The sequence below is a fragment of the Buteo buteo genome, chromosome 27 (genome assembly GCF_964188355.1).
Source record: "Buteo buteo chromosome 27, bButBut1.hap1.1, whole genome shotgun sequence".
In the NCBI taxonomy this organism is placed as follows: Eukaryota; Metazoa; Chordata; class Aves; order Accipitriformes; family Accipitridae; genus Buteo; species Buteo buteo.
This window is the reverse complement of record NC_134197.1, coordinates 12,871,404-12,886,951: the sequence shown is the minus strand read 5'-3', so window position 1 is coordinate 12,886,951 and position 15,548 is coordinate 12,871,404. Positions and strand designations below refer to the sequence as shown.

Sequence of the window (15,548 nt, the reverse complement as noted above, 5' to 3'; positions counted from 1 at the left end):
GGCTTCTTATCTATTTGTGCAAACTGTTAGCAAACCTCAAGGTTTTCTTACATACCAAAAGTTTCAAAGTCGCTCAAGCAAGCATAAATTAGGCACTACAAAAATACAATGGAGTCTTTCAACTCCAGCCTTTATTTCAAGGCATCAAGAGGAGTATAAATACCCTTTATTGCACAGTAACTGGTGTTGATTCTAAAAAGTGCAGTGGTATCTGTATTCCTTTCAGTTAGGAAAAAATCAAGAAAACATAACATATTTTTATTAAATAGCTTATTTTATCCTCTGTATTCACTGTGTGGTTTTAGGCCTTATTTAACACGTGCTGTAGGAATCTCTAGTGCAGTTACCTGAGAGACAAAATGCTTTGCAATTATTAATGAGTTTACTTCAGTATCTTTTTCTGTTGAGACTGTGCAATGGTCACTTAGATAAAACAAAGGCAGACCAAAGCAAAGTCATCAGTTTTCTTCCAGCTTGGGGTGCCTTGCTTCCCGACATTTGGATGCAGACTTCTTAGTGTGTTTAGCTTTATATATCTCTTGATATGTTCAAAGCTTCAGTCATTCTCAGCTGTAGTTCTTGGTACTTGTTACTTCTGCAAATCATGTCTTATTTCTCAATTTGGGAACTCCAGAAATAAGGAACTTGGGCTGTTTGGACACCTGTCAAAAGTTTGGTTTCAGTGACTTCATAGACCCACTGCAGTAAGCAGCAACAGGATCTGTTTCCCAGAGTGGCAGCATTCTGATTTCACCAGAAGAGGTGCTTGGGGTCCCTTCCCTCCTTTGCTATATAAATTTAAAAGGCCTGTACACACTCACACAAGTATCCAATACCTTTCCTGACTTAAGCCAGTCCTCTATAGACTTGCTGAGGAAAAAATAATGTAAAAGTAATGTAAACCTATTAAGTAAAAGACCCTAAGGGTTATCAAACAGTTGAAAAACTTAGTAAAACAGGAGGTTAATATAAAAAATTAAGTACTGTTGCCACCACTGTTTTCTCTGCAAAAATAAAAGTTGAAGTTGCTTATAAAAGCTGTAAGCTGCTTATTCATTAGTGCCACACACACTCCCTCCCCGCTAGAAATATCTACATTGTCTTGTTCAGGTCCCGGAGGTGCTTGCTGGACAATTTTTCAATCAGTGCTGCCACTGGCAATGTCTACTTCATCTTTTGTTGTGGAGACTGTGGTTAAGCTGCTTTTGCTATATTTGCTTGCATTTGTTGTTCTTATTTATTCTAAATTGTTGTCGGGGGGTGGTAAAGGCATAACTTTCTCAGAAAAAAGTAGCCTATAGACAAAACACAAAAAAGAAAAGTAAGAATGGGTCCTAATCTAGTGATGCAATGAAGTGAGAAACCTGTACCTACAGTTCTTAATTCTTTTGATCTGCAGATTTTTGTGAAGCAGACTGCGGTCCCTACTTCTACAGAATTATTGTTTAATAGTATCTTTCCTTAATTTGTTAATATATTTTCTCTAGCTCACTGAATAGCTTCAGCTCCCTAAAATTCCTTGTACTCAGTCACAGAGAACTTGAAGAGGTGTCCGAGGAATTAAAATTCACAAAATCCATACTGTTTATGTAGGCCTGGATCATACAAAGAGGTAGAGGTGCTCAGGACTGGTCTTTAGGTAGCTGGATCCCCTGTATAAGCCCCAGGAACATTAAGTGCCTTGGAATGGGGTCCGGCACGTTAACTGTGTGTTCTTTACAGGCTATACCAGGCGCTACTGGAGATAACTCACTCTATATGCAGTACACAGCTCTGAACCTCTCCTGGAGGTAGGGGTGCAACCTCTTTTGGCAAAACCAAAAGCAAGGTTCATGTCTGTGGCCTATGAGCCCTTGTACAATGGAGTCTGTGCTTGGGAAGAGACCACAATTCCCTCTGCTGCCTGAAAGGAGACAAGCCTCAACCTCCCAGCTTAGAAGAGGAGGAAGCTCTGGGCTATACTGGAGGCCTCCACAGCTGTTCCCGTGAAAATTGTTCTGCCTGACTCCCCAGCTGGAGGGTGAAGCATTTGTTTCTCCTGTGAATGGGGCTGAATTCATAATCCACACATCTTTAAAATCTATAAATAATCACCTATTAAAAATACTGAAATAAACCTTGGAAGAAGGGCAAGGACCCAAACCCATTTGTTTCTCAGAGAATGCACTAACTGTCTGGCTTTCATCCTTCATGCAGGGTAGAGCAGCTTCAGCAGAAGGGTTTGAGAGTTACCCTTCCCTGTTGCGGAGCAGCCCAGAGACCGCACTGCAGGACTGCAGAAACATGGGCCTGAAGCTCCTGATAAAGAAGGTGGTGTGACTGTCTATGACACCACATCCACTGTCTGCAGTTACAAGAATTACAGCACAGCTACTGGAATGAACAGTCGTGGTAAGTGCAGGTTTATTCAAGTGACTAAAGGTAGAGCTACTGTGTCTGATGTGGCTTTTAGCATCTTTTGTGTCTGGTGTGTGTTTTAGTTGACAAAAATCAGAAATGCTCTAGGGAAGCCCCTAAAATGCGTAGTTTCTTCAACTGTCAGTGTAGTATTTTTGACCAGTTTTCTTGCCTCCATCATTCTGAAACTTGACACAGGCTGTGGTTTTGCACATGTCCTTTTCCTTGTTGGTTTGGGTTTGCATTTGTATTCTGTTTCCCATTCTTGCTCTATTTTATTTCAGTGTAAGGGGAATTACAGTTTTTTTGTCACATGCTCCAATGCACCAGTATACACAGGGGTTTTTTTGTCACGTGCTCCAATGTACCAGTGTAGTGGACTAGTTATATGAAGTCCAGTGGTAATGACAGAAAGGGTATGAATTTCTTTTCTTTTTCTTTCTTCCTTTTTTTCTTAATTGCTCTCAGCTATAGAAAAATGACAAGTCCTTGTTAACAAGACTAATACTTTTGTTCGCTGTCTGTCCAAAACTACTGCTAAGAGATCTGCGCATTTGTGCTCACAGGCTTCTTGAAAACCAAGGGAAGGAATAACAGCTTTTCTCAGTCTTTTCCTCTGTCTGTAGGCCAGGCAGCAGCTGGATGTTGCTGCAAGTTCTGGTGCTCATGGCATGCTTGCAGAGCATGCAGCTGAAGCCAACTGCTGGTGAAAACACTTCACCCTTGGCTTCCTGATGAAATACCTTGTGCTAGTAAAAATGGTGTAGTAAGACAACAGCACACTTATAAATCAGCAGTGCTTTAGCAAAATATTGCTAAACCAGCAATATTTTGTTAATTTTCAGTTGTTTCATTTTTTTTTTTCACTGGGAAGTTCCAGCATGTACTGTAGCACAATCATTCTAGTGCCAGTGAAAGTAATGAATCACTGGTATTCAAGTGAGGAAGAAAGTAATGAAATTCATAGTTTAAATGTGGGCCTATCGACACAAAGATAGTTTAGAAAATATTTGATACCTTGCTACTGAAAACAGCTTCATCTCTTTGTCTTCATATATCTGCCTAATTCTCCACAGAGAGCTCTGTGGTGGCTGTGTCCTCTTGCCACAACAATGAATCTGGACTGCACAAGCTAGGCTGGCAAATTGATGTTGTTATGTTGTTAATATTATTTATGTTACTAAGCTAAAAATGCAAGGGCTATGAGTTTTTAAATGCTAATATTTTAGAGAAACAGAAGAATTCCATTGAATATTTATGGCAGACTGGCAGCAAACTTGGATATCCCAGCCTACTAAAAGTAGAAGCCAAGGTAATTTCTGGAGGAATGCCTTTTGAAGTTAGTCTGTCAGGATTTTGCAAAGCAGTTATCTAAACACGTCTTTGGTTCAGCCTGCCTTGCTCTGTCAGCCTTCTGAGAATGCTTGTCCAAAGTTCTGTGAGATTCTGAATGACCGCAAATATTTGAGGCCCTAATCTTTCTTTGCACCTACTAGATTGGAAATTCCCAACCTTCTGAGTTCCTAACCTCAACTGAGAAAAATTATGTTCTGGGGAAGCTGCCAGTATGACCAGCAGCATTACCCTGGGCTCTATGCCATGTCTCACCTGCAGTGTTCATGCTGCACTACTGAGGCTCATCATAGTGTTTGTGAAGCAATGTGGTAGGTGATACTAGAATTGTAGGCATGGAAGGATGCTGAAGGACTTTTTTGCATCAATGGAAGCACAGCTGGTTTCTGAGGTGAGGAAGCAGGGAAAAGACTTGATCAGACAGTTTTAAAAACAAGCTCTGGGGAAAAAACCAACTCTACAATCGAAAAGACAAACCTTTTATGTTCAAAACATTTTCCATAATACCACAGCTTTACTTTCCTACAGGAAGTAATTTTCATAATAGACATAAAAGATTTTACATTAAGAGCTGTCAATCTTGGCAGAATTACTTAGGAAATCCTGTGTGAGTGTGTATGTACAACAAAACCCACAACATTACTAACCAAAGTCTCCATTCTAAGATTTACTCAAAGTTCCTTTGCAGTCCAGCTTTGCAAAATGTAACAAAGTTAGGGGATAGGCTGGTAATCAGATATTCATTGAGGGCAGCGTTCTGTAATGCTCATGGGCATTGCTGCAAAGTCTCTATTGATTTCAGTAGATACTGTATTCTGAATGGACTGTACTTCCTTGAAAATTCCTTTCATGTAGTCTGAGCTGTTGGCTCTATCTTCGAGCTCTGGTTTTCCAGTCAGCTAGTGTCTTTGGCCTCTCTGGTCATAAATTGGATTCAGTATCATAATTCTTGTTTGGGATTCTTTCTATCCAGGCTGAATAGCTTTGACGTACTGGTGGTTGAGCAATTTTTCATAGACTGGAAAGCCTATTTAACAGATTTCCCTACTTTCTGATTGTAATGACTCAAGCCTGTATAATATCTAGGCATCAGCATTTCACTACTGTGCTTCACAGATGAATGTATGTGTTCAACAGCACAATCTCCCTGTTTTAAGGATTCTCTTTAACTGACACACAGCTTATGTGGATAAAAGTGATGTTTCATAGCAGCTGCATCTCTTTTTAAGGATCGTCACTGTAGTCTTCATCCATGCCTTAGCTATAGAAAGTGCTAAACAATAGCAACATGAGAAGCAACAAATAGTAAAAATGTACAGCCTGACTTAGTTCTCTTTTTCACACAGATTGTTTATGCTATGATACATTTTAAAGAGGAAAGTTAGTTAAAAAGGAGAACTTGTGCTTTTGATTTCTCTGCATTGAGGGGAAGTATCACTTCTAAGTAAATATGATGCTGCCCAAAGTCTGCAGCTAATTTTGAAATCCAAATAATCCTAGTAATTTTTCCTAGGGACAGTGAAGCAGCTGAAAGTGTACCAGTGTAGGCCAGGTTACGTCCTTCAGTACCTGGCATCTGGGTATGTCATGAGCCTTAGCAGGTTTTATCTAGTGTCAAGATAGTAAAATTTTTTTTTTTATTTATAAAAATGCAAAACCAAAAGCAGAAATAGAAACAACATTTAATTATTTTCTCAAAATTGCAAATCAGGACTGTAGCAGCACTAGAACTTGAATCAAGTTTTCAAAGCTTAAGCCACTGTAGTCCCCTTTCCCTTATTTTGGCCTTAGCTACAAGATAGTCAGTTTTGAGGTCAAAGCCAGAGTACTTCTAGCACGGTAGTCCTTGGTATGTTTGCCTATAGCCCACTGGGGACAGCTGTATAGAAACCACGCTTCCTCCCAGATGATGATCCTGCAGATCTTTTTGGAAAACTCCTCAGGAATCCTTAAAACATGTGGGAGGAGTAAAACAGGAATCAACTTGAAATACTTATATCTTAACACCTATGCAAAGATAATCCCACTTTTGATCTGTCTCAAATCTAGACATAACAGAAGAAACAATATTGTATTTGGGTTGAAAGCCTATAATCTCCTATTCATGGTGAACTTTGCCTGGGCACGTTTGCAGGTGGAACTTGCTTAAGGTGTGAAACACTTGCAGAAATCTGCTTTTCTCATGTGTCAATGATGATATATCACAAGGTATTTGCTCACTTGTTTGTCTGCTTCCAGAGGGAACTGTCCTATGGAGGGGAGTTCTTTGCACACAAAAAGAAATCTACCATTCCCACACTATTATATCCTCTCACAGTCAAACACACTCATGCCCTGGAGCACTGAGCAAGGCTTTCTGTATCTGGCTTTTGCAGAACTAAGGTGCAGCAGGTCAATAAATTGCAGAGACTGGCTGAGGAATACAGTTTAAATTGAGTTTCTTTTAATACACAGCTTCTCATGTGGCTTGAACTCTTCACCTCCCATCAAGAAGGAGACTTCTTAGTCAGGAGAACTGCTGCCTAGAGGGGCCTTGAATGTGACTCATGATGCTGAGAAAGGTTTCTGAAAACTTCCCTGGCCAAATAATGGAGACAATACCTTTTTTTTTTTTTTCCAATCTGTTGAACCCCTTCAGGAGCACACTGATTGCAGGAGAAGCTGAGATTGAGACAGCCTTTCTTTCCCAAGCTTCGGTAAACTCATTCAGATTTGCTGTGATAGCAAGCAGTTCCCAATTTTCTGCAAGGCAAACCTCTAGCTGCCTTCAGCATGTGTTCTTCTCCACAAGGTGGTAAAGTACAAGTGGAAGCATCTTATTCAGTGCAGTTTTATGTTGATAAAACTAAGGGAAACAGTTCTTTTCATGTAATACCCCAGGACCAATGCTACTCTGAATGAGTTGGAGCTTATTCCTACCCATACTTCAACAAAACTAATGTGAATCAATGTAGGCAGCAACTTTAAATGAAATACGTTTAAAAGACAAATTCTGAGTGAGATAAGAATATGCATGAAAGATCCAAGAGATTTACTTTTCCATAAGAAAAATAAATTAATCTGCTTTTCTCAGTTGCCATTTATAGTTACAGTAAAGCTTGTTACCTACCTGCACTGCAAGTCAAAATCATACTACTGAATGAGATAGCTTATTTTCCCAATGTTTTGCATTCACTTCCTGGTTTTGAACATAAACATGAATGTTTGCAAAAAGCAGCAAATTCTTGTTATTCTACAAAGATTTTTTGGATCTTAACCAGAATTTGCAGTAGTGTACTTACAAGTTATATAGAGATTTAGCAAGTTCCTCTCAGTGCATTGTTTCTTACCAGGCGGAATTATTGCTCCACTTTCAAATGTGTTCGACAGTGAAAAGAAATCATGGCAATATTCAAGGTAGTAAAACCTAGTCGCAAATAAAGAGAAAATTAGTTAGATTATATTTGAATACTTATCCCATACTCAGCCTACAGACTTGTTTAGGCAGCCATGTAGCAAACTGGATTTTAAAGATCCCATCTGTAAGCCCCCAGACAGCTCTAGAGATTTTGCCCCAGTATTTATTTCAAGGCTGTAGGTTCTGCTATAACAATCAGGTATCTAAAAACAAAGTGGAAAAAAACCTATAAACTGAATTGTTAGTAGTTGGTAACTTTATTTAGCCACTGCCATCTTTATAACGCTGTTGTTTCTGTTCCAAAGCACTGAAGTACTCTTCCTCAAACACTAACAATGCCTGAACAAAAGCCACTGCAAAACATCATACAGATCATTAAGTGGAAAATTTTAAATAGGCATAAGGAAAATAAATCAGCATTAGGAAGCACTGGATAGAAACTGTTTAATTCTAGATATTCATTTTAATATATTTAGGCCTCATAAAACACATTTGCATGATCAAAGGTCTGGAAATGTAAAACATTGACTTTAAAAAGTTGTATAGATAAGAAAAGCTGTTTTATTTACAGTACTTTTTTTATCTCAGCAAAATCGGTAGTTTACTTTGCATCTTTAACAAATCGTTGTTAGTAGATGTAGCTACTATGAATAAGAACCATTTTAATAGACTCTAGTTAACCTAACTCATAAATTATATACCTTATTTTTGCTTACAACATGACTGATGTTCACAGGTGGCTCAGAGGTGCTTATGTTAAACACATTAATGTTCTAGTAACTAATGACATTCTCCCTTTTGATGTTGGCTTTGTAGATTTATTCTGTGTTGTGCAGGCAGTCTCAGTGTACAAGACTGGTTAATAATCTTTGCACTTTTAACAAGGAAAAAAATACTTGTAGATATACATTTTACTGATCTGATCAAGATAATTTGCTGCGTTCTTTTACTCTGCTCTTACTGAAAACTTGGGGTTTTTTCTTTTCAAAGTTATCCAGTCTGAAGGCACCCATTCTTTATTTTACTCCCTGTTAGAAAATGTTCTTATGACAAAGGTAAGACACTATTGATTGCATTTAGAAGTGTTTGAAGTGCCCTAATTAGACATTGCCTAGTCTTGAGCTCTACAACAGAAGAGCAAGAAATTACTCCAGAAGGCAATATTAAAAAACACTTCTTAATAGTTTTGAGCTAAATTGAGGGCTCAGGTTGTAGTAGGTTTGGAGCTGTATTTAACATTGTGTTTGGTGGTATGGAAGATCTGCTACTTGTTTAAACTGGGGACTTGAAAACTCTTCCATTTAAGCAATTTAACTTAAATTGTCTGCCCTTTGGAATAAAAGTATGATAACTTTGAATAAGATTATATGGAAGTCACGCCCAGCTTGTTTCCTAGTCATTTTTCTTCCTAATAACTTCAGATATGGCAGAAACCAAAGACAGATTTGTGACATTTTTTTACCCCACAGTTTTTACCCTGGTTCTAACCCATTTGACTTTTGTGAAAGCAGAATTTATTCACAACCTAATCTCTAATCTTACATTGGAGTCTCCGAGTTTTAAACTTATCCCTCTTGCAGAGGATGGGTTTTGTGCTGAAGCTTTTGGTACTGTTCTGATTCAGCAATAACCTTGCTGGGCCCACTAATGGGCCCACACTCCACCTTGGCCAGCAGACAAAGATCCACCTATGGCAATCCTTCTTTAATGGGATAATTTTTTTTAAAATTATTTTTTTCAGGTGACCACGTTGCGGATTGGAAAATTGTGTTTTATGAATGCTTAGAAGAATTGTGCTGTTGTGTCATTTCATCAAGAAGTTATTTGTTGTTGGCAATGTTATTTCAAGGCTTAATCAAATGAGGAAATACCTCTGCTATTGCAGGCCAAAGTCTCTTAACGTTTGGGGTTTTTTTCCACTTCATCTTTTTGATGCTGGGTGTATTTTTTTTATTTTACGGAAACGGTTCAGATTTTGCTCAGACCTCCTTCAAATGTCTTCAGATGCAGGTATGAATCTCTTTAAGGAGATCCTGCCTAGAGTAAGGAAGATTTTTTCAACTGCTACAGCGTCTGATGACCACGCATTGCTTAACCTCATGCTGAAAGAAGATATGATATCCAAGGAGTACCATCAAGCCTTGCTCCATGAAAAAGACGGAGAGGACCTCGCAAAGAAGATACCTCTGACATTTGTGGAAAAATGGGACCTGTACTTGAACACATTGATTCCCCTCTATTCTTTAAACCTCTGTGGCAGTAAGCCTCAAAACATGACAGATAATGAGTCATCAGGAAGCAAGTACATTTCTGGTAAATCAGCTTTGTTTTTCTTTTTTGCTTTGTTAAAGATTTACTTTCATTTATTGCATTTTGAGATTGCATTTTGGCATATTGCAAAGTACATCAGTGGAGACCAGGTGGGGAAGAGGAGAGAGCAGAATGTCATGCAAGAGCAGCTAAAAAGAGATCCACCCATTCAGGGTAGCTACCGGATACCCATTTTCATAGCCAGGCCATAATAAAACTTGTTCTTTGCCAACTTTTGCAGAACCAGAAATGCAAAGTAGATTAAAGAGACCATGGTAAGGTCAGTTTTTCTCACCTGACATACCAGCCATTGATGGTCTGAGTAGCATTTGCTCATGGCACATGCTGGCAACTCATGCAGGGAAATCTTATCTTTTTCAATCATATATGGGAGGAAGGCTCTCCACTTTAAATTCCAGATGTCTATAAGCAACAAAATTGCACTGTCTACAAAAGACTGCTGCAGATTTGAGGAAGGGAGGTACTTAATGACTTATGAGGCTGGATTCAAGAGTTTTGAGGTTTTTAGTGGGTAGCCAGGGAGATAAAAATGCAGACACCTTATAATTCTGAGGCAGTAAACTCATTTTTTAGTCTGACCCACCAGAGGATTAATGTATATGTTGGAGAACAGGGATAGCTCTGGGACAATCCTATCATTGTCCTTCTTATGTAAATGACAGAACCCCAGCATTAACTATAGCATTCAGAATTACTTTTACAAAACCAAGCAACTGTAAAAGGAAAGTGAAAGAATACTTAGTAGAATATTGGGGTAATCCTGCAAAACTGATGGAAGGACCTTGGGCTGCAACGTAGTGAAGGGTATAAATTTTTTCCTCTCCTGAAATACAGTATTGGACATCACTTCTCAAGCCATGGATGAAAGTACAAGAGGAAATGCTGGGGAAAAAAAACTTAAGATAGTTCATGAGAGGGCAAAATACTGACCTGGAAGATTTTACCTCTATTATTACACACATTCAAATTAATGTCAAGAATTCATATTTTAAATATAGAATATCATAGCAAGTGGCCTAGTGTCACTTACGCTGGGATAGTCTGGTTTCTACTTTTAATTAAATCCCTGAAGTGCTTGGAAAGATATCTGCTCCTTCTTATTTTTGTAATGGTAGGACCTAAAACCTCCATTCAAAGATCTTGATCCTGTCATGCCTGGCTCTGTATCTCTGTCACAAAGCCTGCATTTATTTGAGACATGACAGAGGGAAGCTGAAGTGCATCAGAAGCAGCATTAGTCTTCATCCATCACATGTTCAACCATTGTCACTGTTCTCTAGATTTTGTAGTAGAGATAGGCTTAAAAAAAGTGGTTTCAAAGACATTAGTTCACCAGGAAATTACTCAAATTGTATTAGAGACTTCAGCTTCCTATGAAGCAAATTATTTTCTGACTTTCTTTTTGAAATTTGTTAATTTTTCAGCCTTATGTTCAATCACTGTTTCACTCTGAAGAAGCCTTGCAAAGAAAACTCTGGTCAGGAACAGATTGATATCAGCAGGTTTCTCACTGATTACTTAATAGTTTTGCAACTCTTTCTTCTACCACAAAATAGATCTTTACAATTTCTGGACTAAAAAGTCCCAGCTTTCCCCCTCTTGCAAAGTGCACTATTGACATCCGTTTTGCAGCGCTTCCAATACTAATCAATATGTTCTGTTCCCTCCTTTTGCAGTAGGGCAGTGTATCAGCAAACATTGAAGCAAAGAAGCTGATGGTCACCTGAGAAGCTTAGGCAGTTCACAGCTGTCTCACAGCCTCTTGTTTTCCAGTCTGCTTTTCCCCTCTGTCTCTAAGACCCTCTTTATAGACTAGTCCACTAGATGAACCAGTACTCTGATTTGCTCCAGCAATTTCTTTCTGCTGTTTCTAAGCATCTATGGGTATTACAAAGAAGTGGACAATAGGTCTTTGCTGCGGTTATGAACTGGAATCACAGGAAACAGCTGAACTCTTCTGTTCCCCAAACTTTCGTTCTTGAAATATGTAGATCACCTCATGGGATTACAGCCTCAGAAACTGCTAAAGAAATCCGCCCACAGGAGCTTAATAACTTGTGGGGTTGTGCTGCAGGTTAGAAAATAAGGCTAACAAATAACCCTCTTAAATTTTGTAGGGATTTCTCATGCAGGATTGTATTATTGTCTATCAAAACAGAGCACTAAAATACAGAATCTGTATTTGTGCAGCCTTTTATTATTTTCTGCTCTGAATGCTGTTATACCAAGATGTTGCTTTTCTTCTTGTGTAGAGGAATTCCAAGGACACAGCTGCCTGGCTGGTTAGAGAGCCTGAAGAGGCTAGTGCCCTGTATCTCCGGCTGGGCCTTGTATCTCTGTAAATACTGGGAACAGATCAGCCTCTCCCAGGAAGGAAACAGCTTTACTTCTTCCCAGTGAGCATGTTCCCATGGAACCTGGTGGAAGTGGATCTCCTCTGCAAAGGTAAAAGGCTTACACAGGTCAGCAGCTGCTTTGCTTATAGGACCTGCTACCTTGTGCAGAAGCAGTTTGTTACCGAGCAGTTGATTAAAAACTTGCCTTACTGAAGCAGCAAGTCCTGGATGTTGTTGACTTCATCAAATCCCACTTCCTTCCTTTCTCCTTCAGACTCTGGTGGAACTTTTGTTATAAGCTATAGCCAATGGAATAATACTACAAAAAGTATTTGCTCGCTTGAGAATATATTCTCCTCCATAATTAATTTCTAACTTCTGTAGGTCTATGCATGATAAAAAATAGAAAAACAGGCAAATAAGCTTGCAGAGCCACACAGAAGCAGCTATAAGTATCATGACAGAAATACTCATAAAGTTGTTTTTCAAAAGGTTGTTTGTCTTATGCCAGGTAGGCACTGGCAGGGTAAGCAATGATTAGATGAGTAAACATTCCATCAGATGCTGCTACAAGCAAACACTGAACACCATGTGTAAGCCAGACAAGATTTACAGGCTCCTGTTTCATAGAACATCCTACTTGTCTTTTTGGGCCAATGGCAAGAGACATTTGCACAAGATACCAAACTAATTTTGTATTGGTAGAGTCTGTGAACATGTGAAAGAAGTACTTTCACTTCTGTTACACCAAATGGAGCTGCAAGGTAAGAGTGTCTGCATGCTGCTTGCTTTATTCTTACTGATGGACTGTTTAACAGCATGTCTTTGGGTCAGATTTGAACTGGAATAAAAAAGGGGAGGAAGAATTCTGGGGAGCACCGGAAATTTTTACTGCCAGCTGTCATCCAGTTTTGGTTTCCAACTGAAAAAATCCATCTGTTCCTAACTAGTGACAAGTGCAAGCTCTTCTTAGTGGTGACAAGTGACTGGTAAGGGTAACAGTGCTTATTATACAGGGGTTGCTAGAAGGCAGGTTCCTGTTAATTTTCCTCCTTGGAATTCCCCCGGAGCCTTTAACTTTTCTGCAGTGACTGGTCTGGCTCATTTCCTCCTTTCTGCTGTCACTTTCTATAAGCCCTGGGCAGTGATAGCAGCTCTCGTCGGTTTTTGGTACTGAATCCAGAGTGAAGGAAGAGGAACTGTCCAGTTTTTCCTCAGCTCTAAGGTCAGTTTTTCCTCAGCTCTTGAATGCAGTGCTTTTGTTATGGTAAATTCATCTTACCTTTTGTAGATATTGGTAACTACAGTGTGTCAGTAACTGGACTTGTATTGCTTGAAATATTAGTAAGATGAAGTCTGAGTGTGGGTGAAATTTTGGAGAATTTTTAGCAATTTTGTTTTGAGGCTAACCCTGTTACATGCTCAAAAGGTTCCTGTAGGTTTTTGCAGACTTCGTTAAGAACGTACTTTTTTTTATAAATGTTGCTCTTATAGAAAGTGAAACTGAGGATCATTGGAAGAAACTGGCTTACTCACGGATCTGGCAAGACAACTTAGAGCTTTACTTTCCCATTTGGGAGGCTGAGATTCTGTCCTGAATCTCTGAATGTCTCTCCTGAAGTCTCTGAATGCAAATGTACTTTTTCTGCAAAAAAAGCTTATAGGCAAGGTGTCTGCTGTGCTGCTTTATTTCATCTCACTGCTGGGATGGGAGAGCTGGGCACAGCTGTGACATATGAGGCGATACGGGATATGAAAAGGCAAATTCTGCTCTCAAATCACAACTCTGACACCTGCAGGACAGTATGTTATTAGTCTGCCTGAACTCAGCTGTCTCCAGCGCAAGGCTAGTAACATTTGTTTTATCTGTTGCGCTGGTCACTATACAGCTAAGTTCATTGAAAGGCAGAAGCTCCTTTTACCTCATATTTATACTTTTTCTAACTTCTTTAAACTCATCTCTAAGGGAGACAAAACAGAATGTGGCAGGATATAGAGCAGCTGTTTTTCCAGCATTACCTCTGTTCTTCCTTTTCAGACTGTAAAGCCCATGGAAAGTAACACACCACTCCATTGGCAAGAGTGTGGGTAAAAGTAGTATCTTTTGTTAAATTGGTGATACAACAGGAAAAGTTAAACCAGCTATAAGATGTATAAGCCTTCCATAGATCTGAAATAGAAACCAAAACCTTCAAAGATAAGTATAAATTGAGCACCCTTACTTGCAGTTTACAAATAATCAGGCCATCTCTGAAAGGAAAATCTGTTTCGTACCTGTGGAGCAGAGGAATTGTTAACGATGGACTTGGGGAGAGGAAAGGGAGACAGATGACTGTAGCATAGAGGGGACTTCATCCCTCCTCGCTGCCGGCTTGCCCACCTCGCAGAGAACATTGCCCCAGTACACTGCCAGCAGCAAAAGCCAGGTAAACATATCCCTGCCTTCTGATGTGTGTATTGTGCACAATGACATAACCTGTGGGGGCGCAGAAGAAAAGAGAAGACTTTCTAAAGGTGTTTAAAAAAAAAAGGCTTTAAAATTCTGGCTGATAATACTGAGCTTTTAGCTCAAAGTACCAGGCTTTCACTGGACTCCTTACTTAGTTTGATATAACCTGTTTTTTGTCAGCTTGCTTCACTCAGATTTATGTGTAGCCCTTAATGGGTCTGGGGTGTTGCAAGAAAATAACTTTTCTTCAGCAATCTTTGTGTTTAATTTTTCAACCTCCTGTCTTCACAGCAGTCATACTCTCTTATTTTTCTGTAATCTAAGACTTGGAGCTGTAATGTTATGTCATCCTCAGGTTAAGAAATGTGTAATTTGCATGGCATTACTACTCTTTTCTATGAATTATCCTCAGCTTCCTAAACTGGTACAAAAATTAAACTGTGGAGGGTTTCTCTTTCACTGAAATCACTTTATGTATTTTCATTTTCTTAACCTCTGTACTCACGTGGGAAATTATTTTATTACCTGTCAGTTCAGATGTCAGCAGAGTTTTGGGAAGGAAAGCCCTAACAAATCTCCTCAGAAACATCCACCTTATTTTTGGAGTAAATGTTACATTATTGTCTGTATAATTCTTCTCATTCTCTTAGACACCATTTGATTTTAGTTAATAGCAGATCCCATTGCCTGGAGTCTTTAACATGTTGATCCTTTAAAATATAAGACATGGCTAAATCAAATTACTGGGGCAAAATGATAAATCACAACCACCTCCCTCATCTTTAGAAATCTAAAATGCCCCATCTAACTCTTTAAGACTTGTATGTGATTTAAGTGAACGCCTGCTCCTTCCTTAACTGGATTCTTTGTCCTGGTATGGTGATGTTCACTCTTTCTTTTACTACTTTTCCAGCATTTTTAATTCATATGGTATCACTTGGACTCTAAAAGAGCACTGTAAAAAACACTGAGAATCTTAGAAGTGAATCATAGAGTTGTGCTGTACATGCAGAATACAGCGCTAAAACAAATACATCCTGAGTAGAAACCTTGCTGTAGCAGGTATGCACTGCATCCTTGCAGAGGTAATACAAAGGTAACACAGCTCTACCAAATATAGCGATTCAGCTGGAGTGTATAGGCTGCTGGAGAAAGGAGGTGTTATTTAAAGATTTAAAGAAAAAATCTGCCTTAACCAGTGTCCAAACAACAAGGGATTGAACTTCCTGCATGGCATGGAAATACATTGGGAAGTATGTCCTGTCTTGCCCCCGCCCAGCACATG

The 15,548-nt window shown here is 39.1% G+C and overlaps 2 protein-coding genes across 4 annotated transcripts in view; both read left to right on the top strand.

Annotated features, from left to right (window-relative positions):
- The first annotated feature begins 2,082 nt into the window (after window positions 1-2,082).
- LOC142045266 (MHC class II transactivator-like) lies at window positions 2,083-11,864 on the top strand. The gene is made up of 3 exons (XM_075058568.1): window positions 2,083-2,391; window positions 9,152-9,460; window positions 11,731-11,864. The coding sequence occupies exons 1-3, from the start codon at window positions 2,379-2,381 to the stop codon at window positions 11,763-11,765; spliced, it is 357 nt and encodes a 118-aa protein (XP_074914669.1). The 5' UTR covers window positions 2,083-2,378; the 3' UTR covers window positions 11,766-11,864.
- CIITA (class II major histocompatibility complex transactivator) overlaps window positions 11,775-15,548 on the top strand; it is a 31,432-nt gene continuing 27,658 nt past the window's right edge. For 2 of the 3 annotated variants that reach the window (XM_075058567.1, XM_075058565.1), the window contains exon 1: window positions 11,775-11,923. In XM_075058567.1, the coding sequence (XP_074914668.1) occupies window positions 11,881-11,923 (43 nt within the window). In that variant the 5' untranslated portion in view covers window positions 11,775-11,880. Of the gene's footprint in view, window positions 11,924-12,531; window positions 12,579-15,548 lie in introns of those variants that run through there. The other variant, XM_075058566.1, reaches the window with a different exon arrangement.